The sequence below is a fragment of the Phyllostomus hastatus genome, unplaced genomic scaffold (genome assembly GCF_019186645.2).
Source record: "Phyllostomus hastatus isolate PE091 unplaced genomic scaffold, TTU_PhHast_1.1 phas_contig_148, whole genome shotgun sequence".
Lineage (NCBI taxonomy): Eukaryota > Metazoa > Chordata > Mammalia > Chiroptera > Phyllostomidae > Phyllostomus > Phyllostomus hastatus.
The window spans coordinates 12,949,307-12,975,802 of NW_025333607.1; the positions used below are offsets into that span (position 1 = coordinate 12,949,307).

At 47.9% G+C, this 26,496-nt stretch overlaps 1 protein-coding gene across 1 annotated transcript in view; it reads right to left on the reverse strand.

Moving 5' to 3' along the window:
- The window catches only part of DNAH14 (dynein axonemal heavy chain 14), a 174,992-nt gene extending 160,036 nt beyond the window's left edge, over window positions 1-14,956 (reverse strand). The window contains exons 1-2 of the mRNA XM_045859402.1: window positions 14,833-14,956; window positions 2,401-2,559 (exon numbers count right to left, since the gene is read on the reverse strand). Coding sequence (XP_045715358.1) covers window positions 2,401-2,559; window positions 14,833-14,956 — 283 coding nt within the window. The remainder of the gene's footprint in view (window positions 1-2,400; window positions 2,560-14,832) is intronic.
- Between the last annotated feature and the right edge of the window lie 11,540 nt (window positions 14,957-26,496).

The window sequence follows — 26,496 nt, forward strand, 5'->3', positions numbered from 1 at the left end:
TGGTCACCCAGGCGGTCAGCCAGGACAGCACTGAACAGCGACTGTCCGGAGGCTTTTCTGAGTCAAGGCCTGCGCCGGGGCGGGTGCTGCGGCTCAGAGGGGGCGGCGACGGGAGACACAAATGTCCCCACCCCACCCCACCCCGAGAACACCCATCCCACAGGCCCTTTCAGCCCACTCTGCCATGCTCCCTCGGCAGCTGACCCGTCTCTCCTTCTAGAAGCAGTCGCTTCTCTTGGCACTTGGCCGCCACGCTCTACGGGTTGTCCTCCGGGCCCTTGAACTTCTGGGTACAACCAGTCATGGGAGAGGCCCGCCCAGAGACATGCCGGGACAGCCGATGGCGCTATGAAGCCGCCGAGATTTCTGCTGCTCCAGAAATCATGCACACCAGCGGATGGAAACCCCTTTTAGCTCAGGATTCAAGGCGACTTGAGCTGTCGTGTAAAACAGTGTGAGGATCCCCACGAACCTGGTGTAAGACAATGCAAATTTGTCCCCTCGCAGTTTCCACGGGTCAGGAAGGAGCCCCTCGGACCCCAGGGTCTCCCGGGGCTGAAGTGAAATGCTGGCTGACCACGGCCTCCTGCAGAGGCCTGGCTGGGGCGGCACAGCCTCCACGCTCCCTGGGGCGATGTGACCGCAGTCCCCGTCCTAGTCTCGCTCTCCATTGGGCGGGTCCTGTTCTCACCTACCCAAGTGTATGCACCTGCAGGCCCCTGCCCTGTGTGTGGCCCTTCAGAGGCGGCCACAGGGCGGCATCTGCTGCCGCCTCTGGGCTCTTACAGGCTCATCGGGTTGGGTCGGGTGTGCCCAGGGCAGTCCTCCTCCTGATGGGCTCAGAGGTAACCGATGAGGGGCCTTAACCGCACCTCAAAAACGTGGTATAACACGAAGGGATGAGTCGGGAGATACTCTCCCACACTCCCAGGTTGTGCCCGCACCGACCGGGAGGGGGTCATACAAGCCGTGGGCATGGGGCGTGGGGTCGCTGGACGATAGTTCGGAATTCTGCCTGCTACAACTTCCTTTTTCAAAAAAACGATAAAAATGTGAACATCTGTGAAGTCTAGGAAGTGAATAAATAGTTATCTGTTAGAGTACTTTCTCTTCCTTTCATATTTGAAATTTTTCATAGTTTTTTTTTTTTAATCCTAAGTACTTATGATCTCCCAGTCTGCCTCCACGGGTCTGTGGAAGCTACATAGGGAAGCACCTTAAAGAAATACAATCTTTAAAGGGTCAGACTGTTTTTATTCACCTGGCAGCCATCAAGCCTCAACAGTTGCTCTTTCCTACACTGAATCCAGTTTCAGAGCAACAGGACAGTTGGACAAAAGACTAAGAATTCTTAACGCGCACAACAGCGGCTGCATTTGTTGCGATGAGGTCCACTGTTCTGGTGTCCAGAACGCACTGCAAACTGCCACCGATGCAGCGGATTAAGACAATACGCATCCTGTGGGCCAGGAGTCTGGGTACGGCTTCCTGGGGGCTCTGCTGGGGTCTCAAAGGCTGCAGCCAAGGTGCTGGCTGGCTTGGGCTCTCTGTCGGAGGCGCAGCTGGGAAGGGACCCTTGCGTCTGCAGGACCCTGTGTTGGCTCCTTCAAAGCCGGTGGTGGAGGGGAGGGAGACTGGAGGGTGAGTGTGCTGACGAGACAGGCCATCTACCATGTCATACAATCCCAGAGTGACAGCCCACGACTCTACCCTATTGGCTGGGACCAGTCGCAGGTCCTGCCCCCACCCAGGGGAGGGGATTAGATGAGGGCGTGGACACCAGCACAGGCGTGCAGGGCTTGGGCTGTCTGCGGTGTTTATGAGGTCTCATAAGTGTGGGTGAATGAGGGACCCTGAGGCTTCAGCCACAGTAGCTCTGTGATAAATCTGCCCTGGAGGATGGTATATGTCAGTGGAAAAAGAGAAAAGCTTCCTTTCTCCTATAAAACTTAAAGTATTACTACAAATAAGAATTTCAGGTATAGAGAAAACGCAAACTGGAAAATGCTAGTGGAGGAAAATCTGTTTAAACGAGTAATTTATTCAGGGATTTGCTCCATGTCAGACAAAGACATAAAATTATTCCTTATGACAACACCATCAAGTTTTACTGAAAGGATAAAACAAAACCATCCAAGTTCGTCTCATTTCTAGTTCTGTAACCATCACCGTCCAAGATTTGTCTTAATTAAGAACACAGTCATTGAACAGTCTGGCAAGTTTTTAGTCTATTGATATTTGAGGTTTTCAGAAAGACTGGAAACAACTGTTCAAGCAACCAAACACAAAAGCCAGTAAGACCGTCTCCTCGAACACCGCTGTCCCATGTAAGCGCGCACGACCGCGGAATAATCTGAAAACGTGTAGCGTCGGCTAAGCCGGCCGGGTAACTCCACCTACCGGTCCTGTCGTAGGATACACGCCTTTTTTGCCTGGGTTTTAGCTGAGCGTGGGTCTGATCTTGAGTTGGATCTTGTTTTCCCTTTGGTTTCTTTTTATCCTTATGATCAGCTGGCTCTGGAGCAACACCCTGTTGAGTTCTACTTTCCCGAAGGTAATCTGAAAACAAAACCAACATTGACTGAACCACCGGCACGAGCCATAGACACCGTGGGAATTCCACACACCAAGTGATACAGTCGACCATTACATCAGTACTAATATTATATAGCATTTACATATTATATAGCATTTACACAGGCTCTGAGTCAAAACGCCTCGGCTCCCAGCTCCATTACGAGCCCTACCACCGTTCTGTGACTGACTTCGTCAGTTCCCCGTCTGCCTGCCTTCACTCACCTTCGAAACCAGGACTGTCACAGTAAAAACCTCGGAAGGGGTTCCGCGGATTAAATTAGTGCATGTGGTTAGGGCACTCACGGAGGGAAATGTTACTGATTTCATTATTACGAAATGTGAATCCTCATGGGAAATACACACCAAAACCCTTTTTATTAACTGAGTAAGTTGGTAACTGAGACCAGAAAACGTTTCGACACGGGTGCAGAAAAGTAACATAACACCTACTTCTCCTTCCTTCAACGACTTACCTTACTGGTGGTTTTCAACACAAAGAACGGGGAAATTATTGAAAACAGCGCTTCTAAGAAGCTAAGAAATTTGACTTTTTCTCACAGATTTAACAAACGTTTATGTGGTGCAGGCGCTGCGCTACCGCCAGGCAGGTGACGAGACGCAATGATTACAACCCAAACAGAATGAACACGAGTGAAACAGGAAGTTCTGTTTCCGCCAGGATCCGAACTGTTGGAGGGAGTGGGGAAAGAGAGAGGGAGAGAGGGGGAGATAGAGGGAGGGAGGGGGAGGGAGGGAGGGGGAAGGAAGGGAGGAGGAGGGGAGGGATGAAGGGAGGGAGGAGGGGGAGGAGGAGGAACGCCCCACGTGTGCAGCCAGAGGACACAGCAGACCTGCCCCGGTCCAAGGCACCGAATGTGAATGATGGAGTGGCTTCCAGCTGCACGGTGGGAAACAGGGCTGGGGGTGAAGACAGTCGGGAAGACAGAAGGGCTGTTCAGATCAGGAGGAGAAAATACGGGCCTCAGTGCGAGTTTCTACGAGACAGTTGTGAAAACCTCCCTTTATCTTTAACATCCATCCCAAGGGTTCCTCCCGCCTCCCAGCCTCCCCTGACGCCTAGTTATTTTCTAAACACACCCCAGCCCCCCAAGCAGTGGCTGGCCGCAGCCCAGCCCCCCTTGCATCTCAGCACTGGGAGGTGGGCTTGCTTTCCTCCCCGCCCCTCCTTGCCCTCTGAAAGCAGGAAAGGAGAAGGGCGAGGGGAGGAAAGGAAACCCCCTCCTCAGAAGCGCACCACGGCTCCTCGTCACAGCACCCGCCCCTTCTGCATCCACACCCACCAGCTGCCCGGTCACTCCGGTCACTCTGTGGCCCCACAACCCTGGCCCCAGGGAGTGCCGATGTCCTCCGGGTCAAACCTGCCACAATTCTGGAAGGCTCCAGTGACCACGAACTGAGACTTGTCTGATGCTGTAGCTCTCTCCCCCGCTCCCTAACGCCCTCCCATCTCTGGGCCACTTGCACCGGCCGCCCCCAAGATTACACCCTCGTGCCTGTCATCACGGGCCTCTGTCCTCTCAGTATGCGCGACCCTGCGACCATCACCACGCTCACGCCTCAGCGGTCCTCTGGCCACTGTCCTGTGACGTTCTCACAACCTGCCAACCCGCGGCCACCTTCCGTTTTCTCTCTTTACCCAGCGAGGTTATGTTGCCTCTCAACACCACTCTCACCAAACCCTCAACTCCTGCTAGTCTCACCTGGGTGGCAGAACGGCAGCCCGGGGTGAACCCAACACTGTGCCTCTGCGCCCACCCCCCGCGGCCCAGGGCTGTCGGGGAAAGGCCCACGCGTGGGTGGGTGGGTGATCTCCAAAATTCATTCCAACGAACCACGAGTGGACCCTGCACACAGACCTGAAACCCTACCATTCGCCTGGTCAATGTGCTCTTCTGGATTGTTACGGCTGTTTCGGATTTCTCCACATCCTGGAATCTCCAACCCTTTACCTTCCAATCTCTGTTTCAACTCATCTCACTGCCTTCTTCCCAGGAACACGGGCACCAGGTGGGCATTCCTTCAGCTCTCCAAGCGAGCTCGGCAACCCGCATCTGCACCCACCCTTTCCCCTGCCCCACTGACTGAGAAAGGGCCCTATCTCCCCTGCCACCCAAAAGCAACCTCCACCACCCACCCACGCCCACACTAGAGACTCTCCCGTTCTCCGCTGCCTCTCCACGCAGCTCTGCCTCAAGTAAAACCTGCTTCTAGACCACGGCGCCTTCTGGTTAGCAAGCTGTACCTTGCCTTTCTTCATCATTTCTTAAAAGAGTTGCATATAATCACCATTGTATTTTCTATCAACTATCCACTCCTTAATCCATTCCAGTCGGGTCTCGGAGCCCCCATCAAACAGCGCTCAAGCAAGCAGGTCCCTTGCGTCCATAAATCCGACGGACATTTTCAGTCCTCATTGGACCCGCGTCATCAGGCTTACTGGATGCATGAGACCACGTCTCCCTTTCTTATTAGGATATACCTGACAGACAACAATGTATCAGTTGCGGGTGTGCGAGACAACAGTTTGATATCTGCGCATACTGTGCAGTGTTCACCACAATATGTCTAGTTAACATCCACCACGACACAGTTACAAATGTTTTGTGTTGAGAACTGAAGATTCACTCTTAGCAATTTTTAATTTGTAATACAGTATTATTAACAACAGTCACCATGCTATACATCACATCACATCCCCATAAGTTGTTTATAACTTGAAGTTTGTACGTCTGACCACCTTCAACCACTTTACCCACCCCCACCCCAGCCCCTGGCGACCACCACCCTGTTCTTGGCATCTATGAGTTTGAGATTTTTTTTGTCTCCGGTTTCGCCTATAAGTGAGTATTTGCCACACAGGACTTGTCTTTCTCTGTCTCACGTGTCACTCAGCAGAATGCCCTCGAGGTCCATCCATGTTGTCACAATGACACGCTTTCCCTCTTTTATGTGACTGAGTAATATTCCATTGTGTGCATGTGTACATATATGTGTGTATACATGTGTGCACACTGTCATGTACATACATATACGTGTGTGTGTGTGTGTGTACCACAATTTCTTCATTCAGTCTTCCACTACAAGCGATGTGACCGTACAGGTTTTCTGTGGAAAGGCTCACCGACCCCCGGGAGACGGCAGAGGAGACGGGGGTGGGGGGGAGCGCTGGTCAGAGAGGAAGAGGAAAGAAACGGAGGCGGGGGGGACGGACAGGTGGTGCTGGCAGCAGAGCGGCTGGCCCAGGACAAAGCAAAGAGCAGAACGGAGACCCAGGAAGGACCCAGGTGCAAGTGAGGGTACAGAGGAGCCGGGTGAGAAGGAAGATACGGCTGAAAAATTCTACATCTTAAAAATGGCGGAATTGGGGGTAAGGAGAAGACTAAAAAGAATGGGGTTCTGTGGAGGGGCAATTGGGACACTGGTAGACAAGAGCCACAAGGGAGGTCACAGCACGGACTAAAGGCCCCGGGGACCTCAGAGACTGCCGACCCACCTCTGGGGTCTCTTCCTGGGGGGGGGGGGGAAGGCAGGCGACACCTGAGAAAGGGGGATGGGAACGCACACACACCGCTGCTGGAGTGTCAGGAGCTCCTGGTGGGGAATTCAGCGATTCGGCTGCTGTTACTGTTAACATCGTGATCAGGATTTAGACTATGTTCCCTTTGAAAGACAACGTTTATATTACAGGATACTGCTCATTGCCACGACTAATGAAATTAGTAAAGCACCCAATCTGGTATTTTAAAAGGAGACTCTAGTATTTCTGCACATTTCACGTCATGCTACAAAACTTCCTTTCATCTCCGTGAAAGAAAAGGCGAATCCACATGCCTGGATAGTGGCCAGCTTCATACGCTGCTGCTGTGTGTGTCTCCAAGGGTGCGGAAAATTTCCCGTATTTTGATGTTTCCTTTTCTGTCCTGTGAGCCGGTTGATTCTCTGGTGGCAAGACATACTCGCAATTTTGCTCGTCACATTTTAAAAGTCTGATAAGACAAAGAAAATAAAATGTGATGGTTGACATTCTCTACAACCTCACGTTTAAATCTTTATTCTGTACTTTACAATACAGGATCTACCCTTCCGAGAAGTTTTTGATGGGCACTTGGATAAGAAGATCTAAAAACCTGGGCAGTGCATTGAAATGCTAAACAGGTCTAAGTAATACTGCCATTAACCTGTTGAAGCCGGAGGGACTTAAGACTCCTCATCTGATTTTGAAAGGTGAAGAAAAGTTATTAAGTTAGTGGCAGAGTAAGGGTGGAATCCAGTTTTCTAAAATTCAATACTCCTATCTTACCCTCCTGTATAAAACAACAAAGTCACCACCACCACCAACCCATATCAGAGCTAAAACCAAAATCGTTTCACAATCCATTAGCCAACTGTCTGCTTTGTAAATGCTGGCGAGCCTTTTCATGAAAACGGAATCCAGACTGACCACCTCCCACTAACTTAAGCCATAGACCCCATTTTCATAAGGCAGTTACAGCCTTACATATACTTTTAAAAAAAATTTTAACACAGCTTTTTAAAAAGATTTTATTTATTTATTTTTAGAGAGGGAAGGGAGGGAGGGGAGAGAGGGAGAGAGAGAGAGAGATACATCAATGTGTGGTTGCTGGGGGCCGTGGCCTGCAACCCAGGCATGTGCCCTGACTAGGAATCGAACCTGCGACACTTTGGTTCGCAGCCTGTGCTCAATCCACTGAGCTTACATATATTTCTCGGTGGATAAAAAATACCCCTTGGTACATTATTAAACAAAAATACATGAATAAGAAGCTAATACTTCTCTTCCAAGACAAATAAAGCACAACTCCTTTGAACTGGCTTATGGAGAGCCTTACTAGTTGTTCTTAAGTCCCTTCCCTGCGAGAGCTGACTTCCATTCGGCTCTATAGACACACCAATAGTTTCCTCTTCACCGAAGACTCTATCCATGTTTTCTCTCTTCTCCCCGCCCCCACTCTGCAATGAATTACTGTCTTCTTAACAATGTTTAGGAATTCTTTTCACATGTTGAGTGGTAATCTTTTCTCATGTGTTGAAAATATCTGTCTTCAGGTTTGTACTTTTCACTTTCTTGACGAAGTCTTAATAAACGTTGTTAATTTTACTACAACCCACTTATCTATCTTTGCCTGTGCAGTCTGTGTTGCTTATGCCTCGTTTAGGAAATACTTCCTTAACTCAAGGTGATGACAACATTCTTTTATACTTTTAAGAACAGAGTTAACATGTTGCCTGTCACAAGTCCTGTGATTTGTACATAACTTCTTCAGTCCTGGAGTCTGGAGGGTGGCGTGTGGGCCCATCCCAGTCCCCGCCCCGGCCCCGTAGTTGTCACAGCCCAGCCACTGAAAACCCACTGTTCCCCTAGCCGGCCTGTGACAGCACGTCTGCCAGCGCCCAAACGGCAGTCAGTCAGCCGTCCCTGCCTCCTTATTTTCTTCTGTCCTTGTCTCTCTCATACTGCGTGCATCACTACGGTTTTGACATCTGTAAGTTAAGACACAAACTTTCTTTTTCTTAAAGAATGCTTACATATTCTTGGCTCTTCGCTTTTCTTTATATATAAATTTTGTTACATTCTGATTTAAATTTTATACTTTTCTCCATAGAAGTCAAACACATTTAAAATTATTTTTCTAGGTACCTTCTTTTTCACTCCTACTACAAATGGTAGTCATGGTTTCATTACATTTCCAATCTGATAGTGGACTACAGAAATGCAATTCACTTACATGTACTGATCTTCATCTAGCAGCCTTGCTAAACTCACTCACTTTGAAAATTCTTCTGTACTTTCTTTGTAGATAATCACTTCATCCATGAGTGATTACAGTTGGTTCCTCCTTTATCAAGCCTTATAGCTTCCATTCCTTTTCGCCCTCCTTTTCTGTATGACTGCCCTCCAACAAGGGTCCTTGTCACTTTTCTGAACCGAAATGTGTTTAACACTTGACCCCTATACTTGATATCTGCTTTAGGCTTTTGGTAAGTGCCCTTAATCAAGCAGTTTGCTAAGAGTTTTTATCATTAAGAGATTTCGAATTTTAGTAAATGCTTTTTCTCCCTTGATCTATGAGTGATGATTGATCTTGATTTTCTAATATTGAACATTGAATTTTGAGATGAACTAGTCAATCTAATCTCAACATACACTCATTTTTATACACTGCTGTAATTTGTAGGTTAATATTTTATTTAGGATTTTTTTTTGCTTTTAAGGTTGTGAATGAAACTGACTTAAAAGGTTTAGACTACCCTCATAAATGGAGTTAGGGACCATTTTCTTCTTTTTTCTTCTGTAGAAGTTGTGTAAGATTGGAATTATCTGTTCCTTGAATTTTTGTTAGAACTTGTAAATCTATTACCAACTCAAAAACTAAATTTGTCTGGGCCTGCGGTGCGTGCTCTGTGGGGGAGGAGGATGGGGTGGTAGTGACTCGTAGCCACTGACCCAACCATTTCAGTGGTCAACAGACGGTTCAGGTTCATTTTGTTTATTATTGAGACTATTTTGTTGCATTTTTCTTAGCATTTTTATCTTTTGTGTGGATTTTTAACTTACTGCCATGAAGTGGTCCACCGTCTCTTATCTTTTCAGTTGCGGATTTATTGTACTCAGCTCCTCCTCTGACCCAGTATCGGTCCCCGGGCCACACGTGACATGACTCAATGGCACACGGTTCAACCTGGGGTCCCCTGGGCGCGTGTGTCGGGGCGACACGTGAAGACAGCAGGCTGCACGGCGCTTCCTCGCCGTCTGCCTGTGGTTTCTCCCCGTTTCCTCTGGCTTGCGCAAGCCCGTCAGAGCTTTGCCAATTTTATTGACAGCTGTTGCCTTGGCTGATTTTCTCTGTTTTTGTCTTTGATTTCTATTTTGGCGATTTCTGGTCATCTTCATCTACTCCCTCCAACTTTCTCTGTGTTTCTTCAGTTTAGTTTGCCGCCTACCCCCAGCCCCCTGCTAGTTTCTCAAAGCAGCCTGTTAGCTCATTAATTTCCCAAGTTTTCTTATTTTCGTGTGAGTTTTTACGACTACAAACTCCTCTCTAAACACTAAAATATCTGTATTACACAGTTTTCACATGTGTGACATAGTTAATGCAGTAGATAAAGGTTCTTTTTTTGTTTCCTTTACTATATATTCAGTTCTAAGTTTTTTCGAGATTCCCCTTGGGGGTCCTCCTTTCGCCCAGGAGTTATTCATAAAAGTGTTTGCTTTTCAGGTACTGTTCCGTTCCCAAATGTATGGGGGAGGGGGTGTTCTACTTAACCTCTTGTAGCTGATTTCTAATTTCTCCATCCGCTCTGCACTGCGTGTTCTACCCACGATCCACCCCCAGAACTAACAACCTTTTGCCTTCCTGGGACCTCCCAGCTGTTGGTCACTGTCTCACACCCACCAACCTCTTTCTCACCTTCTTCTCACACCCAAGGGGGACCTGGGGGGGCGGGGGTGAACAGCCAGCAGCCAGCGTTGGTCTGCCTGTCTCCTGAGGTCCCTCTGCCCGAGGAAGTGCGGTTCTCTGAACCCCAGGGCTCTCGCCAACCCCCCGGGGCGTTTCCATGGTCAGACTGACTGACCACCAGCCACATATTGTTGAGATGAACTTTATGATTTCTTACTTTACCTTGACTTTGTGTTGCTTTTCTCCTTGCTCGCATCTTGATTTATTTTTGTCGAGTCAGTGGGTATACATGTTGCCATGTTTTGTTTTGTTTTGTTTTTCCTGAATAAAACTGTGAAGTCCTGGGCTGTAAAAAATATTTTTCGAACATAAAAGATGGTTTCACAGCTATGACTAGAGGCATTGAAACCGCACATGTCCCCAACCCCTCAGCGGGCTTCGTGTAACACCCCCGTTCCCTTCCGGTGTGTCTCCTGCGTGACAGAGTTTCTCGACCCTTCACTGTGCCAGTGTCGCTTCTCAGGGCCGTCTCTGGGCGGCCCCACTGCCACTCTAAAGCAAGGTTTCCTTCTTACCTCGATGCGTTTATGTAAATACAATTCTAATTTACCTTACTGAAGACAATGATAAGTTTTAAGATCATCTCCTCAGGGGAAATCATTAGAAAGAACTTAGGACCCTGGCTAGTAGCTCAGTTGGTTAGAGTGTCGTCCCCATACACCAAGGTTGTGGGTTCGATCCCTGGGTCAGGGCACATGCAATAAACCAATGAATGCATCAACAAGCGGGCCAAGAAATCAATGTTCTCTCTCTCTTCCCCTCCCCCCCCTCCCTCTCATCCATTAAAAAAAAAAAAAAAGAATTTAGGGAAGTCAGCTGAACAGGTAGCCTAGGTTGAACTCAGGTTGTTCCCAAAACTCACTGAGTCTAACGCTAAAAGGTCACCTTCATACACTAGCAGCAGGTCTTAGGAAAAACAGAAAAGATCAAAAGGGGATGGGCTTTGAAATGGGAAAGAGAGGGCCGCTTTCTGATTAGGGAGGGGAATCTAACGAGACAGAGCAAGTCTCCAAGCACAGACGACACACGGCACATGGCAGGGAAGTTAACGCCAACTAAGTCTTTAAGCCAAGGTGCCCGCCCAGAATTAGTGTAAGACATTGCAGAAACAGCTTCACCTGGCAGTGAACAAGCTTCAGGAAAATCAGGCAAGACAGACGGAAATAGGCCAGGGGCACAAGTCGTTCCCATTAGAGCAGAGGTGATAGGAATCTCTGCATCAGACACAACGCAGACACAGCTACAGAATCAGTGCGGGACGGCCTCCCCGGCAAGGAGCCTCAGGGTGCAGAAAGAGCTCCGTCAGCACGCAGCCGGCCCCAGGGACAGCCCCTGAAGGGTCCTTCGCAGCAGCTGGGAACTGCAGGGGGAGCTCTGGGGCCCAGACTCAGGAGAAGATGAGGACAGGTGCTCAGGGAGAGCCCCACTGCGTAAGAACGCGTCGCTGAATGGAATCCTTTCTGGATCTGCTGTGGAGGAGAGGTCAGCAGAATTTCTCCAAAAAAGGGCCAAAGAGTAAATAGTTTAGGCTCACAGGCCAGAAGGCAAAAATAAAAAATATTACACATATATTCACACAACAAAAAACATATTTCCACAAATGTTTTGTGGAAGAAATTCAATATATGATCATAATAATCGAGTGCAACTTCTAAAAATACAGGCCTATTAATGAGAAAAACAACGCTCTTGAGGGCGATAACATCACTTAATTGGGACTCAAAGTCGGTATTACCAGTGAGGAAATTCCTTCGTAAAAACCGCTCAGCTGTGGACCGTTACAGAAACAGGCAGGAGGCCAGATTTGACCCTGGCCCATCACCTGCCAGCCCCCACTACAGAGTCCATCTTACTCCCAGCGTCTGCTTCGACCCTGGAGTGGCTCATATTTCATGCCGCCACCATTACCATCAAACACCCAATAAACCTAAGAAAAGGGGCTCCACCTCACTCTTAATCCAAAAAGAGTGGCGTAAGAATTTTACACCCAGCCAAGTTCCATGTAAGTATGAAGATAAACATTTTCAAACATGCAAAATTCAGGAAAGACATCACCCACATGGTCTTTCAGTAAAAAGCATGTGATAATAAATCCAAAAAGCATGCTAGTAAAGAAAATAACAGTAAGAGCATTAAGCTTACTTACATATACAATTAAGTCCAAAACAACTATGGATTAAGAAGAAAGGAAAAATGAAAATCACTCCTCAATTAGAACTATTCGACGATGACACCATCACATATTCAAACCTGGATGCGGCATTAGAACTTAGAACTTAGATTAGATCTTAGAACTTAGGCATTAAAATTTAGAAGAGTATTAAATGCACTGAGTATTTTAAACACTGAAAAAAATAAGTTGTTCAATAACGGAGCTAGAAAATGAACAAGCTCGAAGGAGGGGAGATTAACGTAACAAAAACAAGCAGTGATCTTGATCAATGAAACAGCTGATGAAGGGGGAAAGGGGACAGTACCCAAAAGACTCTCCCTGCCGCCAAGGAAGTGAAAGAGCTCAGGCCCGGGGAGCTTACAGGTGAGCGCGATTGAACACGCCGGGAACAGAAACCCCCACACAACCTCTTTCAGCAACAAAGCCGCAACAAAGCCACTGCGCTCATCTTTTGAAATGAAAACAGCAACGATGCATGAATCAGACAGAAACACACACCCCCAAAATGTGCAGACAATAACACTTATGAACATAAATGCAAACACTAAATATTAGCAAAGCCAATCCAACAGTGAGTATTGATGCATATATATGTGATTGATAGTGAGAGACAGATGGAGTTGGAATGCAGGTAAGTGGCGTAAGAACAACACCTGTGAATGTTGTTCATGTAACTCTATATGTTAACGTATCAGAAGGTATATCTTCTGCATTAACTCACATATATACTCATCGATATCTGTGTTATGTATACATATACCAGTATGTACATGTTACACAATAAATAGTGGCAAAGTTTTTCAGAGCTCACCAGTTACTTATGATTGGGGACACCCCCCCCCTCAAATTCTCATTAACCTGGAAGAGAGCTCACCTGGCTGGTTAAAGCAGCGACTTGACTTGGGGTGGTGATCATAAATATGCAGGTGGTGGGTAACAGAATTTTACACCTGAAACCTATATAATTTTATTAACCAATGTCACCCCAATAAAGTCAATAAAAAAGAGAAAAGGAGCTTCTCCACACTAGGAAGGGAAGCCCAGGGCAGGCCCTTTGTCTGAGTCGCGCCTGTGGGTGCTCCACGAATTCCCGCTGCCTGATTACTGCAGGTGGGGCTCCGAGGCACCCCCGCCCACGCTGGGGAACCACAAGGCCCTGCCCAGCATTTGCAAGTACCACTTCCACCCGGGCCAACACCAGGGCCTGTCCCTCCACGGCCCCCTCCCCCCAGGGCTTGGCAGGCTGACACACAGGGCAGGTGTCAACGAGGGTCCCTGCTGCCCTTACCCGCAGAGCTGTGTGGGGCCCGACGACCACCTCAGCCTTTCTTGCGGCCCCGCGTTGTAGGTCCGGCCTGCACGTGCTGGAGAGGTCTAGGGGAGAGCGACCCAGAGGGACAGCGGGGTAGCCACCCCTCCTGGCCTTGACAACCCCGCCGACTCAGGTTGCCCCGCACACGGCCGGCAACGCCCGAGGCCCGCGCTGCCGCAGGGGTGTCTGGGACGGGGTGGGGTGGGGTGGGGGTGGGGCCCCGCGGCCCCGGCAAAATACGCTGGGGAGGGGGGAAGGGGAGGGGCGAGGGTGGAGTCCAAAATGGCAGCCGTGGTGGGCGTCTCTTTCGAGATTCCCACCCCAGCCACGCACAGCCCCCAGGGCTCTGTGACACTGACCGTGCCTTGGAAGGGGTAGGGGGCGCGCAGTGTGGCCCAGAAACGTGCGCTGGCGGCAGATCAGACACGTAGCACAAGTTCAAGGCCCCAGGCTAACCTGCCTGCCGTCTGCGTGCCTGCCCAGGTGTGGCCCAAAACGCAGGAGAGCACGGGACTTTGCGGAACAGGTGATTCCGGGAGCCCTTGAACGGAGTGACTTTAACGTTTAAAAGTTTCACACCTGTGGTCATAAACTTATCGCTTAAAAGCCTCAGTTATTAGTAAAAAATATGTATGGAAATGTAATGAAATGGGTCTAAGATACAGGAAAGCTGAGAAATAATTTAGTATATAGAAATGTGTGTGTGTGTGTGTATGAAAACACCTCTTTTCTCTTTAACTGTCTTACAAAATGTCACCACTGAACGTCCTATTTTTCCCTCACTCAGCCAGTTACTAAGCGCTTCTGTGCCAGGCACTGAGCTGGGCACCCAGACACTGGGCCCCTTCCTTACACTTCTCCAGGGGGCCGACGAAGAGAAACAATGTAGAGATGTGTCTGGGTCTCCTGTACCCAGGACGTATTAATTCTAAAAGAACAGACTTCCCACTTCTAATAGTGATGAGCTTGGATACGTAATCACTCATCACGTCAGAGTAAAATTTGAGGATGAATTTGAGTCCGTGGGAAGCTGTTTGTTAAAGAGGGTTTGAGGATTAAGGGTGAGGAAAGAGAACACTTTTTAAAAAGGGAATGTTATTTTGGAAATAATGTTACCTTGGGCAACAAGAATCATCTCTATTTGATAAAATCAGCCAAGAGTGGAGAGTCATCACTCAGTAAAACATCAGTCAACAAAACTGTCTAAAACCCAACATGACGAGGAGGCCGTGGTATCCTCCCAGCTTCCTCGTCTCCACAAACAGCACCTGCGCTGTGGCACCTTCCCCGGGCCTCCCGCTCCCCGGCCCGGTGCTGCTGCTGCAATTCAGGTGTCACCCACTCCTGTGGATTCTTCCCGCCAATTATGTTTGGTCTGTCCCCTGGCTGCATCGCTACTGTTTCAGCAGGAGGCAAAGCAACGGGCTTCACACCTGGGTACGGTACCTCTGGAGGAGGCACGGACTTCCAGGGGACGAGGAGACAAGTCCCGTCCTTTCGCCTTCAGCATCTCAGTGACCACCTGGGCTGCGAGCACTATCACCAAGGAACTAATTTACCAGAAGGCTCTTTTGCCATATTTGTCTTCCACGTCTTTCGTTCGTGATGTTCTGCTTTTTTTTAATTAATCGATCCATATTTGTGTATTGTCACCAGTCTGTTGGTAGACGTTCCAAAGCTCTATGGGATGTGTCACTGCATGTATGTGGCACATGCAGTATTACGGAAAGACCTGCATGCTGGTGTGTGATCATGTTTCAGGATAGCACGCAGCCTGGCTCGGGAAGTTTAGCCACCGTATTTTCTCCCAAGCCCACAGACGCAGTCACCACTCACTATATTCAGCAGCACCACGGGTGCTCCTCACTGTCCAGATCATGCCGAGGGTGACAATATGTAAAACGTAAAAGCAGGAGCACTGTGAGAACTTGGTCAATGCAGAAAGGAAATGAACCCAGACTGTCAGCCAGTGCTTTTCCCTGTATGGCAAAATGGTCTTACTGCCAATTAGTGCTGCCATGAAAATGTTTGTGGCCAAGATGTTTACCCTGAAAATGCTTACGGGAAAACACCTGGAACCCTGAAGGCAGTGATGGTGAAACAGGTGGAATAAAATGTTGCCAAAGTTGCTCCACAGCACCCGGAACACAGAAGATGGAAGCCGTGACTGTTACTCTTTCTATTCATCTAGTTCTGTCCTCACTATTTTTTCATGGGTGTCCTCTGTTCAACTGTAAGTTTAGGTTATCATTCAACAGTCTCTGTTCATTGATTTTTTTTTTTTTAGAGAGAGAGAGGAAGACAGAGAGATGGACAGAAAAAAGGACATGGATTTGTCGTTCTGCTTACTAATGCATTCCTGTATGTGCCCTGATCGGAAATCGCACCTGCAACCTTGGTGTATCAGGGCAGTGCTCTAACCAACCAACTGAGCTACCCAGCCAGAGCAAATTTGCATTTGTAGAGCTGGAAAAGGGTTTTGAAGATCATCTGGTTTTTTCCTTTCCACTTTTAAATGAGAGCAATTTTACATGGTCACATGTACTATTCTTTCATTGCACACATAATTTTCACTTTACTTTCCTAAATTAAAATTAATCAGTATTAAAATTATTTCCCCAAAGGAAGTAATCTTCATATCGTGCGCTTAAAAGTTAAAAGTATTGCTCTGCTCCTTTACACGCTTACTTCTGGCTCATTTACCACTTTAAAAGGAAGTCTTCTAAAATTCAGTTATTTTAGGTTATCTAAATATCCACCTTGCTAAAAACCTGATGGGCACCTGTAAACCTCCTTTTAACGGACTAATCCATTCTTGGTTAATCCTGATTTGAATTTCAAAGAAATGTGAGTGGTGCCTAGTGTTTGATTTTTACAAAAATATTAATTGCTTATGTCCAAGTGCAGAGTCAAGTTCACTGACAGGTTGGACTCTCTCAGGCATCCACCCTCACTGTGCTCAGGGGCCTGGTTCACCGCTCTGCCAGTGCTCCAGCACCAAGAGGGCTTCGTGCTATCAACCCGAGCATAGCCCCTCAGAGGCAAAAACATCACTCAAAAACATTACTCTTTCTACTTTCAGAAAACTACTCGGTATTTTCACTCTGTAACAAAAAGTGAACTTGTGGAAATTTGTTGACTCTCTTTTTGGCAAGCTTACTAGACTGCTGGATTTCTTGAGTATGCATGAAAGACTTACATTTTATAAAGCCACTTCATAGAGAAGAAAATGCAAATAATAGCACTTTCAAATGGAAACTGTGTAAGTGGATAAAGAGAACATCTTTCATGGGGCACTATTTGGATTTTTAGCGAGACCTTACATAAAGGTTCCCATGATGGTCTGTGAACACAGCGGTGATACTATGCTTAACTGGGTTTGTAATTGGTGGGAGAGGGTCTCTAACGTCATGTTGCAGGCTCTCCTCGACCCAAACTCATTCCCAGTTCGTTTTGAGGACTCAGACTTGGACGCCTGTGGCATGCTGATTCGGGTGCGTGTGGCCTAAAACTGGGGTGGGGGCTGTCATGTGACTGAGCCGGGATCCAGGAGCACCCAGTGAGCTGGAACAGCAGACCAAGTCTGCCACGATCCACCCGCCCAGGAGTGCGTAGATGTGACATACACCTGGGTCGAAAAAGCTAACTTTGCCAACACATAAGTGGTTAGAAGTGTTTAACAATGGTAATCATGAAAAATTTAAATGTTTGTAGTCGATTGTGAATTCATCGACTTAATAATACGATCTGCCTGACCACAGAGCTAATTCTCAAGTATCCTGAGGAAATGGGAATAGACATATTCTTTGATGCATATAACTACAGCTTATGCATGGGAACTGCAGGGAGGCAGGTTGAATCAAATATGAAAGTAATTTTTCAGATTAGTCAAGCTAACCGGGAATCCCACACCTTGAAAAGGAGTGATGTCTCAGTTTTGTATCTACCTTCTAATACACCCTAGTTGTCTACCTGAAGTAGTTTCTCTAACTTGAAAGGTTATTTATTGGGTGGTACAAATAACAACATCTGTGGAAATATCTAGAAAATGACTCCTGAAGCTGAATCATATTTCCTTGTAAACCTAAACATTCAAGGACAAAAAACACGTGCATTTCCTTTGCATCTCCTGCAGTACCTAGCAACCGTAGACACTCATAAATATTTATTGAGTATGTTTAATTTAAAACAAAGGCCAGGATAACAATATTTAGATTATTGAACTGTCAGAAAAGGAACAAGGGCTTCCATGCAGACTGGAAAAATATAGACGAATAGGATTGATCGTGTCTGCAAACAGAAACCACACCCATTCATTATTGCTCCTTGTTTTAAGTTTGATGTTTACAAAAGACAATAAACATTAAGCCATTTTAGTATGGTAGTAAATTTTGACAATTTTCTCCTTTCTGTGTTGTAACCGAAACACTTTAGTTCAATATACTGTAATTGACTGCAAAACGGTAATGCAGAATAGCGATTCGCGAATTTGTTTTCTCAAAGAAGAAATTCAAAATGACAGAAGAAAATTATAGCAATTAACATAACCATCCACAGCAATACTTTCTAAGCGTATAACATGACTAGCATAGTCAGTAGAGATATGCAATAATTTGGATTCAGAAAGACATCAACCTTAATCAAGAACCTTAAATTCCGAAATGTAAATCAAGTTATAGAAATCAGTATTCATGTCCTGGCTGGTGTGGCTCACTGGATTGAGCGCCAGCCTGCAAACCAAAGGGTTGCCGGTTTGATTCCCAGTCAGGGCATGTGCCTGGGTTGCGGGCCAGGTCCCCAGTAGGGGGCATGAGAGAGGCAACCACACACTGATGTTTCTCCTCTCCCTCTCTTTCTCTTTCCCTGTCCCTCTGTCTAAAAATAAATAAACAAAATCTGTTTTTAAAAACTCAGTATCCATCTAATGAGACACCTAATAACTTCTCTAAGCCAGCTAGAGAGGCTTGAACCATATTAAACACCAACGTTATCCTAATAGCTTTCTCAGACTCTTGTCTGGTAAGATGCTGCTGATGTTCGTAAGAGGTCACGCCCACAGACTTCACCATGTCCAGAATGTCCCCAACGTCTGAATCAGTGTCCACCCATGCAAAGGTGTCGTCTCCCTCAAGTCACTCTGATTTACATACACGGACATTTCCCAGACTGACCTGCTCCACCACGAACCTCACAGACGTAGAGAGGAAGTCAGGGGAAACGTTTGGCGAACTAAGCCCTGGGGGTCATCTGAGGGTCGTCCAGGTGCACGACAGGGCTAACCTCTGGTTCACCGGTTTTGCGGCTTCTGCACCGTTTCCACACTGGATTCAATATTTAGGGCTCACATTCGTCTAGATCCCTGGTTTTCTCCACGCAATTCCTTTACCCAATTTAGTCCCATTGGGAGTTTGAATCTTTCTTGGCAGTACACAGATAGGAAGCATATTTGAATGCAGAAGAAATTAAAAAAAAGGAGTAGAATTGGAAAAAATCCCTTTTCCCAGACTCATGACACTGACCTTGCCTGGGAGATTTGCTGATATAGATGTTTTCTCTCTTTTTCTATGATCTTTGTTCCACCTGAATGATCAGTCGGACACCCACGGGAAGGCGGCAGGCAGGAATCTATGTGACTTGAATTTGTGAAAAACCCTACGCTAGTCTAGTTCCAATTAGAGGTAATTTCCTCTCCACCTGATTCATTTATGCTGCTTAATTTTCTGTTCTTTGAACCAGCGTTGCTAATTTGCATCGAATTGCTTAGAATAACAGATTAACCTCCTTGCTTTTGACAACTTTCACAGCCCCAGTCCCTAACTTACTGTGAATTCTTCCTTCGCCTCTCTTCCCCTGTAATTAGATCAGAAGTGGATTTTCAAAGGACATATACGATTAAGCTTGAATTATGCATTCGTTTATCTGATTACCGTCCTCCCTGGCAGCTAAGTGGTTTTGATTATGGGGGGCAGGCGTGCGTGTGTGGAGCAGGCTGTGAAAAATAAAGACTCAGGATCTCGGGGTCCAGGCTGCTGCCTGGGGAGATCAGCTGTGAGGACCCAGGATACCACGGGGGAGAATACAGAAAAGGAAGGTGGAAGGATCTGGAAGCCCAACTTCACTTAATCCCAAAGGACCTGGAGACTGTCTTAGCCAGCAGAGCCATCTACCGCCTTGTGTGCCTGTCAGGGTTCTAAGCACTGCACCCTCTTCAGCCTCCTCGGACCGAGGGCTGCAGTAAGTCCCCCACCCAGGCCCCCAGGCCCCCGCAGTGGTCACCTGCGCGGTGACACACCCCTCAGCTGGCTTTTCTCCCTCCCCGGTCTCACTTTCCCCACTCCCTCGCCGGCGTCTAATCCTTGTCTTAGTCTGTTGTAGGGGAGCCAACACTTAAAAAAAAAAGTAAAATCAAACATAAAATCTTGCTAACATGTCGACTGTTTCTTCTACTGAGAAAATGGTGTCTTTTTTTTTTTTTTTTGAACACCGTGTTTCCATCTGCTGGTGGTGTGGTTGCTGATGGTGGAGTTGCACTCGGCGGGTGTAGAGAGGGATTCGAACCCTGACATGGCCTTTGAGAGGGAAGCACAGCTAGTACTATTAGCCCAACCGGGAAAAAAGGCCCTTATCTCTTCGGGACCCGTGAACGCTGGGGTTTCATTGTGTGTGGTAATGAAACAGGTGTGTACAGCTTGCCTGACTGTTCGGCAGACCAGTGCCTGCCAATCAGAAGCACCCCCAAGCTTCCAACATACCGATTCCTGGGCCCCAACTTTGACTCATGGAATTGGTCTCTCTGGGAGTGTGTGAGTGTGAGTGGGTGTGTAAACCCCTCAGGGGATCCAGACACACAGTTCAGCTGGGGGAATGCACAGAGTTTAGTATAATTCTTCCATTTCTCATCCTTAAGTGGAAAGGGATTACAAAAGTCAGCGGCAGCGGGTGGGGAGACACAGAAGGTGTGGAATCGGGGGCTTGGCCTATGCGGTCACTGAGACATTCGAATTTAACAGCTACACGATGACAGTGACTTTGATGACAGTGCAAAAGCCTGCATGCAGGATTCCTGGGCTGCTGGTCAGTGGTCCTCTCTACTACAGCTTGTCATTGAAATGGTCAGGGCACGAGCCACTTTGACGAGAAAGCATGATCCTTGAATGTCTTTTATGGAGATGTAACCTTTAGGTGAGAACGGAGGACAGAGACGATACACGAGTGATCAGTGAATCCTAGGCAGCTCCTCAGCACCTCGGGTCGCAGCGGCACACAGTGACAAGGCCGAGACCCTCGTAATTTGATATTTAGGCGAAGAAATAAGGAAAACCCCTGAGACTCACTCTGCAAGGTCAAAACGGGACTCTCGTTAGCCATGGTCAACACAACATCGAACAGCAGATACGAACCCAACCCCCTGAATGTTTGGAAACAGTAACTCTAGAAAGCAGGTGCAAAAAAAAAAAAATCACTTCTCACTTGTCTATTTCATCAAGTCATTAAAAACGAGACTTGACAACCCTCCATCAAAATTTAAAGAACGTATTACATTTTCAAACGCTACAAAACACCCTTGCAACCATATCTCGGCCTGGCCGATTTCCGTCAATCCCTCCATGCACGATGAGGTCCGGACAAAGTGCCGCGGCGAGAGCAGGTGGTGGTTCCTGAAGCCTTACGCCTTCCCTTCTGCGCGTCCCGTGACTCCGTAAGAGCCGTCACGCACGGCAGCGCCCGGGACGTGATTAGTACATGAATGAGTGAACGAACGCATGCGTGCTGCCCAGACCCCCACACGCACGAGTCCAAATTGGTCTCGCCCATTGGGCGGTCCACTGTTTATGGAACCCAGCCTGCGCCGGGGTGTCAAAGGTTAACCGAGGCGGACGTTAGTCGAAGCGGTGAAAACAGATTTATCCCGCCACGAGGACAGGAGGGGAAGAGCTGAGCTCCGCTCTACAGAAGGACGGGGAGTTTTCGAGGGAGCAGGCGGGAGTGACAGCGAGAGTGAGTGGAGGCTTAAGTCAAAGGGGAAGTGAAAAATCACAGAGGGTAGATCAGTGTAAATGTGGTGGGCCAGCTGGCAGTCATCGAAGGGAGGAGTCTAGCCTCCCGCAGACATGGGAGACAGAGGCCCTGTCTTTCCTGATGGCTTTGGGGTCCCTGAGGAAGACAGTCCTGAGCTGAAGAGGCACACATACCCCTTGAAGGCACAGAGCAGGACTCCTCGTTGGAGGCCGTTTTTAGGAAGTGCTCCATCACTCTACGGCAGGGAGGCCAGGGACCTGGTGTCAGTGCCTAGTGTTTAGAAGAAACACTAAATTCTTTGCCAGTCCTGCACTTTTCCAGACGGGAACTCAGAAAGGCTGGTTTGTCCCAGCAACACTCCAAGCTGCCGGGAACCACGCCGAGGGTCCAGTGCCGGGGTCTGGATGGAGTCACGTGCCAGGAGCTCTTTGCAGTTGCAAAGGGACGTGAAACCAGTGACAATGAGTAAGACCAGTCAGCTGTCTTGACGACTGAGAAGACATGGGTAGACACCAAAAAATTAATATGGAATGGAATGGAATATCGTGCACACAGGAGGATTTTTTTTACCGAGTGCAATGGAGAATAAGTACGCAAGGACACTGTCGTGGGGCACAGAGGAATCTTATGGATCAGTAATCAGGGAATGCTAGGAAATCACCCGGAAATTAGTCGGAGAATCTGTCAGCGGAGACGGGAACACATCGGAAGTTAGTCTGAATTCTGGCTATTCCGCAGCCCAGGAAGAGAAAGGAAAAGCAGACAAGAATAGAGATTCTTACGTAAGGGAAGAAAAAACAAGTTTCCTTTCGCCCTGCTAAGCTCTCAGCGGAGGCTCCTGCAACCAAGACAAATTAACAGGAGAGAAACAAATGAAGTTCATTAACACATACACCTCATGTAGTCACGGAGAGAGACCCCAGGAGAAAGGAGCAACTCTCAAAGAGATGGCTTAGAATTCCGGCTTCTGGACCGGATTCAGCTAAATCAAAGACAGAAAGGGTGTGGGGAGGCCAGTTGTGGGGGGTGGGGGGTATGGATGACCAGGAAGAGCAGCGTAAACAAGAGGAAGGTCTGTTGTTCCTTAATCAGCGCCTTCTTTATTTCTAAGAGGTGTCTGTGCTTTAGTCATCTTTCTTTTTCTGATACGGAGAGGGAGTCACCCTTACACACCGAGGTTTCCTTTATAATTGTCGATTTCCCTTACAACAGGGTAACTGCTACTCAGTTTTCAGAGCTGCTCCTATGGCTGCTGTTTCTCCAAAGCAACAGCCCAAGATAACCCTTATGCCCAACAGGCACATTTTGGGGCAGCAAGTTCTGCCACCCTCCCTTCCCTGCCTCTGGAGCTGCCCAGAAAGGTTTCGCTGTCCAGAAGCGGAGCTGCTGGGTGACTTCCTGTCCCACCCACCGAGCCAGTCTCTTAATCCTGAGAAGAGGCCAGTTCCGTTAAGCAGCTGTGTCTCATTGCGGCAGGCGGTGTGGCCAGTGGGATCTCACCTAACTTAAACCTCTGCTGGAGGTGAGCGATCAGGGGTAGCATGAGAAGCATTTCCACGGAAACAAGAGAGCAACAGAAGTTAGTGATCGCAGCAGACTACAAGAGGCTTCTGGGTCCGGAGAGCAGCCAGTGGAAAATATTTCTGGATGTTGGTCTCAAAGCACCTTTTGCAGCTAGAATGTCTCTGCTGGGGTCATCGGGTGCTCCAGTGACCTTCCTGAGTGGCGCACACAACAGGCCCAGAGGTTGCCCAGGCTTGGCCTGCTGTGGTCATTTCTCTGAAGTTGGGATCGGGCCATGCAGAGCTTTGGGAAAAGGGCAGTTTTCAGTCGAAGTGATGCTAAGTCAGAAAGGCGGGAGAAACTGGAAATATTCGTCTGCAGAGCTGTAGCTAGACATGTGCAGAAGCCAGAAAAATACAGGATCCAGTCCGATTTACAGCGAGACAACAGAACCTCCGAGAAAATGAACAGGACCAGGCGGGGGCAACCACAGGGCGTGCTGTAGTTTTCTACCGAAACCATTTCTCTCTCTGCAGTCACTCCTATTTCTTCCACCGGGGAGAGTCTCAGTCAGCCTCATTTGTTTGCAGAATGAGTCTAGTCTCATTACGCTTGGCCTGATTACTTACAGAAGTGCAGCAGGAATAGTGATAAAACATATGCGCTTGTTTTAAGTCTGCTTTGCTGGGACTTTTGATAAGGAACATCATCCGGGAACTTCAAAAGCCTCTCCAGGCTTGGAAGCCAGGCCAAGGACCTGCCATCAGACAGTGCCCGCAGTCCCTGCAGATTTGGGCACACGCCTCTCCTTTTGAGGACTCCAAACTCCTCTGCGGCGCCTGGCCCTGTCTTGCCTTGCTCAGCTTTGAGGCTAAGGACCGTGGAAGCCAGGCACCAGGCTGGTTTTTCAAAGGTATCTGGATTAGCTTCATAGAGTCAGCCTCAGTTCTTTAAAACTGTCTGCATCATGTCTGATTCTGGGCACGCCGGCCTCAAACGTGGCTTTCCAGGCAAGGTGCGGGCGCTCTACCCAATGTTTCTGAGGGTGCCTCGTTACAAGGAGAACAGATTCTCACAGAGCGTATGCAAATAACCTCATTTCCATGAGAATAGAAATACCCAATAAGAGTTTCTGAATTCTGGAGGAACCACAAAGGGAGAAAAGGATAAATGTTTCAATTCTGTACAAAGGTATAATTTCCCAATTTGCTCTAAGTTTGAGATAGCTTACAAGAAAAAAAATAAAATGTGTTCCTTAAATCTGAAAAAAAAAAAAAACCCAGCACAAACCCAAAACATTAAAGAATCAGCAATGTTTCAAAGTCATAAAATTTATAATCATTCTCCTTAGCTCATTTAGTCTGGTGTCATTAATTCAGTGTGTTTTTTTTTTTTTTAAATCCATCTTTTTTTTTTTCATTGGAGTTCTGGAAATTTTGAGCCAGTTCAGTGGTATGATTTTTAAAGCTGTCAGAAACCTGTACTTGTGAGAAACACTCTGGGCAGGCTGACATTGTCACAGCGTCCGAGAACACGACCTTGTACCTTACCAGAGTATCCTTCCCCAACGATGGAACATTCCCCCGCCCCACGGAGTGAGCGCTTAGAACACATCTTCGGGTATGGGGCACTTTTTACCATTGTTTTGTTTCTTAGCTTTTGCGGCCTCTGTTGAGATGGAAAAAAAAAGGAAAAAGTCTGATTTTACTCTTCTGTTAAAGATCTCGACTGTCCATAGTAGATCTTCCTCAGGAATTATAATAAAAGAGGAAGTCTCTGCGTCCAGGCTCCTCCGACTAGCTCCGCCCGCCATTCCTGGACCTGCCCAGTGCTCCTCAGCTGCCAGTGAGCCCAGTACGGCTGGGTCTCCTTGCGGGGGGCGGGGTCTGCGGAAGAGGTGTGTGGCTTCCGTTACCAAGCTTCCTGCCCTGGCCAGTGTGGCTCGGCTGGTTGGAGTGCCATCCTGTTAAACCAAAAGGTTGCGGGTTCAATCCCTGGTCAGGGAACACACCTAGGTTGCAGGTTCAGTCCCCGGCTGGGAACATATGAGTGGCAACCAACCCGTATTTCTCTCTCACATCAATATTTCTCCCCTTCTCTCTCTCCCTCTCTTCCTCTCTCTCCCGTAAATCACTAAGCATGTCCTTGGATGAGGATAAAAAAATTTTTAAGCTGTTCTTCCAGCTGTGTGGCTGTGTATCCTGCATCCAAGCAGGCAAAAAGCCACCCCTGCCCTGGCCATGTGATTCCAGCGTGCAGCAGGGTTTGAGGGCAGCGGGTACAGCCAGTCACCTGTCAGAGCTGAAGGGAAGAAAATCACCCCCAGTGAGGACTCTGGTGGGGCCCTCCCTCTCCTGGGCCTCCCGCCAAACACACGATTCTTCCTGCGGGTTGTCCTGCCCTCGGCTCAGAGGAAGGTAGCGTGGGGGGCCTCCCTGGCGGCCTGCACTCCCGGGAGCCTGGGCCATGGCATCCGCCCACCCCCCCCCGCCCCCCCTCCGCCATGGCTAAGAAAGTAATAACAGTACTAATTATAATTGTAATTGTTTCTAAAAGATAAAAGGATGTTCTCCCCAGAGGGTGCCAGCTCAGTAAAAATGCCAGCAGCGTAGAGGACAAACTGCGCATTTTATCTCCATTCTTGAAAACTGCATAGGGCTTGCAAAATCGGAAGTGATTCGCAAGACTCACATACAGTTGATTATTGGAGATTAACTCTCCCTACTTTGCTCATTACTTTTAAGGGGAGAAAAATAGGAAGAACATGTACTAAGGAGAAATGTGTTAATATATATAATTCAGTAGCTGAAAGGGCCTTCTAGTGGTCGAGGGAATATTTGAAATAAGGCAGATACCAGTATAAATTCTGGGCTCATCCCTAAAAAAAAAGTCAGAAAAAAAAATCTGCACTCCAAAAGTACTTTTTTTGTGCCCCTCCAAGGACTACCCTATATTCTGTTTTTCCTCAAAAAACATGCATATGGAAATACCTATTACACACCCACACACAAGCATGGCGGAGAAGAGGTGGTCTGGGTGATGCTTAAATGCACGGAAGGCAGGCACGGCGCCCTGGGTCCAGCGTGCGGTTTTGGAGTCCAGAACTGGCTTTGAGTTCTGCCTGTTCTGCAGTTGCAGCGTGACCTTGGACAAGTTCCTGAAACTCTGAATCTCTTCTTCCAATAAAATAGGAACATTCTCCCCATTTTCACAGCACTGTGCGTGGCTGAGGGGAGGGGGAGGGGCTAACATTGAGGAACGTCTGTGCTGCTGGTCAACTCTAAGTTCCTTCTCCTCCCTTCCCTTAAATTCATCCAAACGAAAGCCTGCACTACCCACCTGCCCCTCTTGGGGCACTGTCTACACTGACATAACTTCACGCCGGTACCTTTGAGAACACAGTTTTGCTA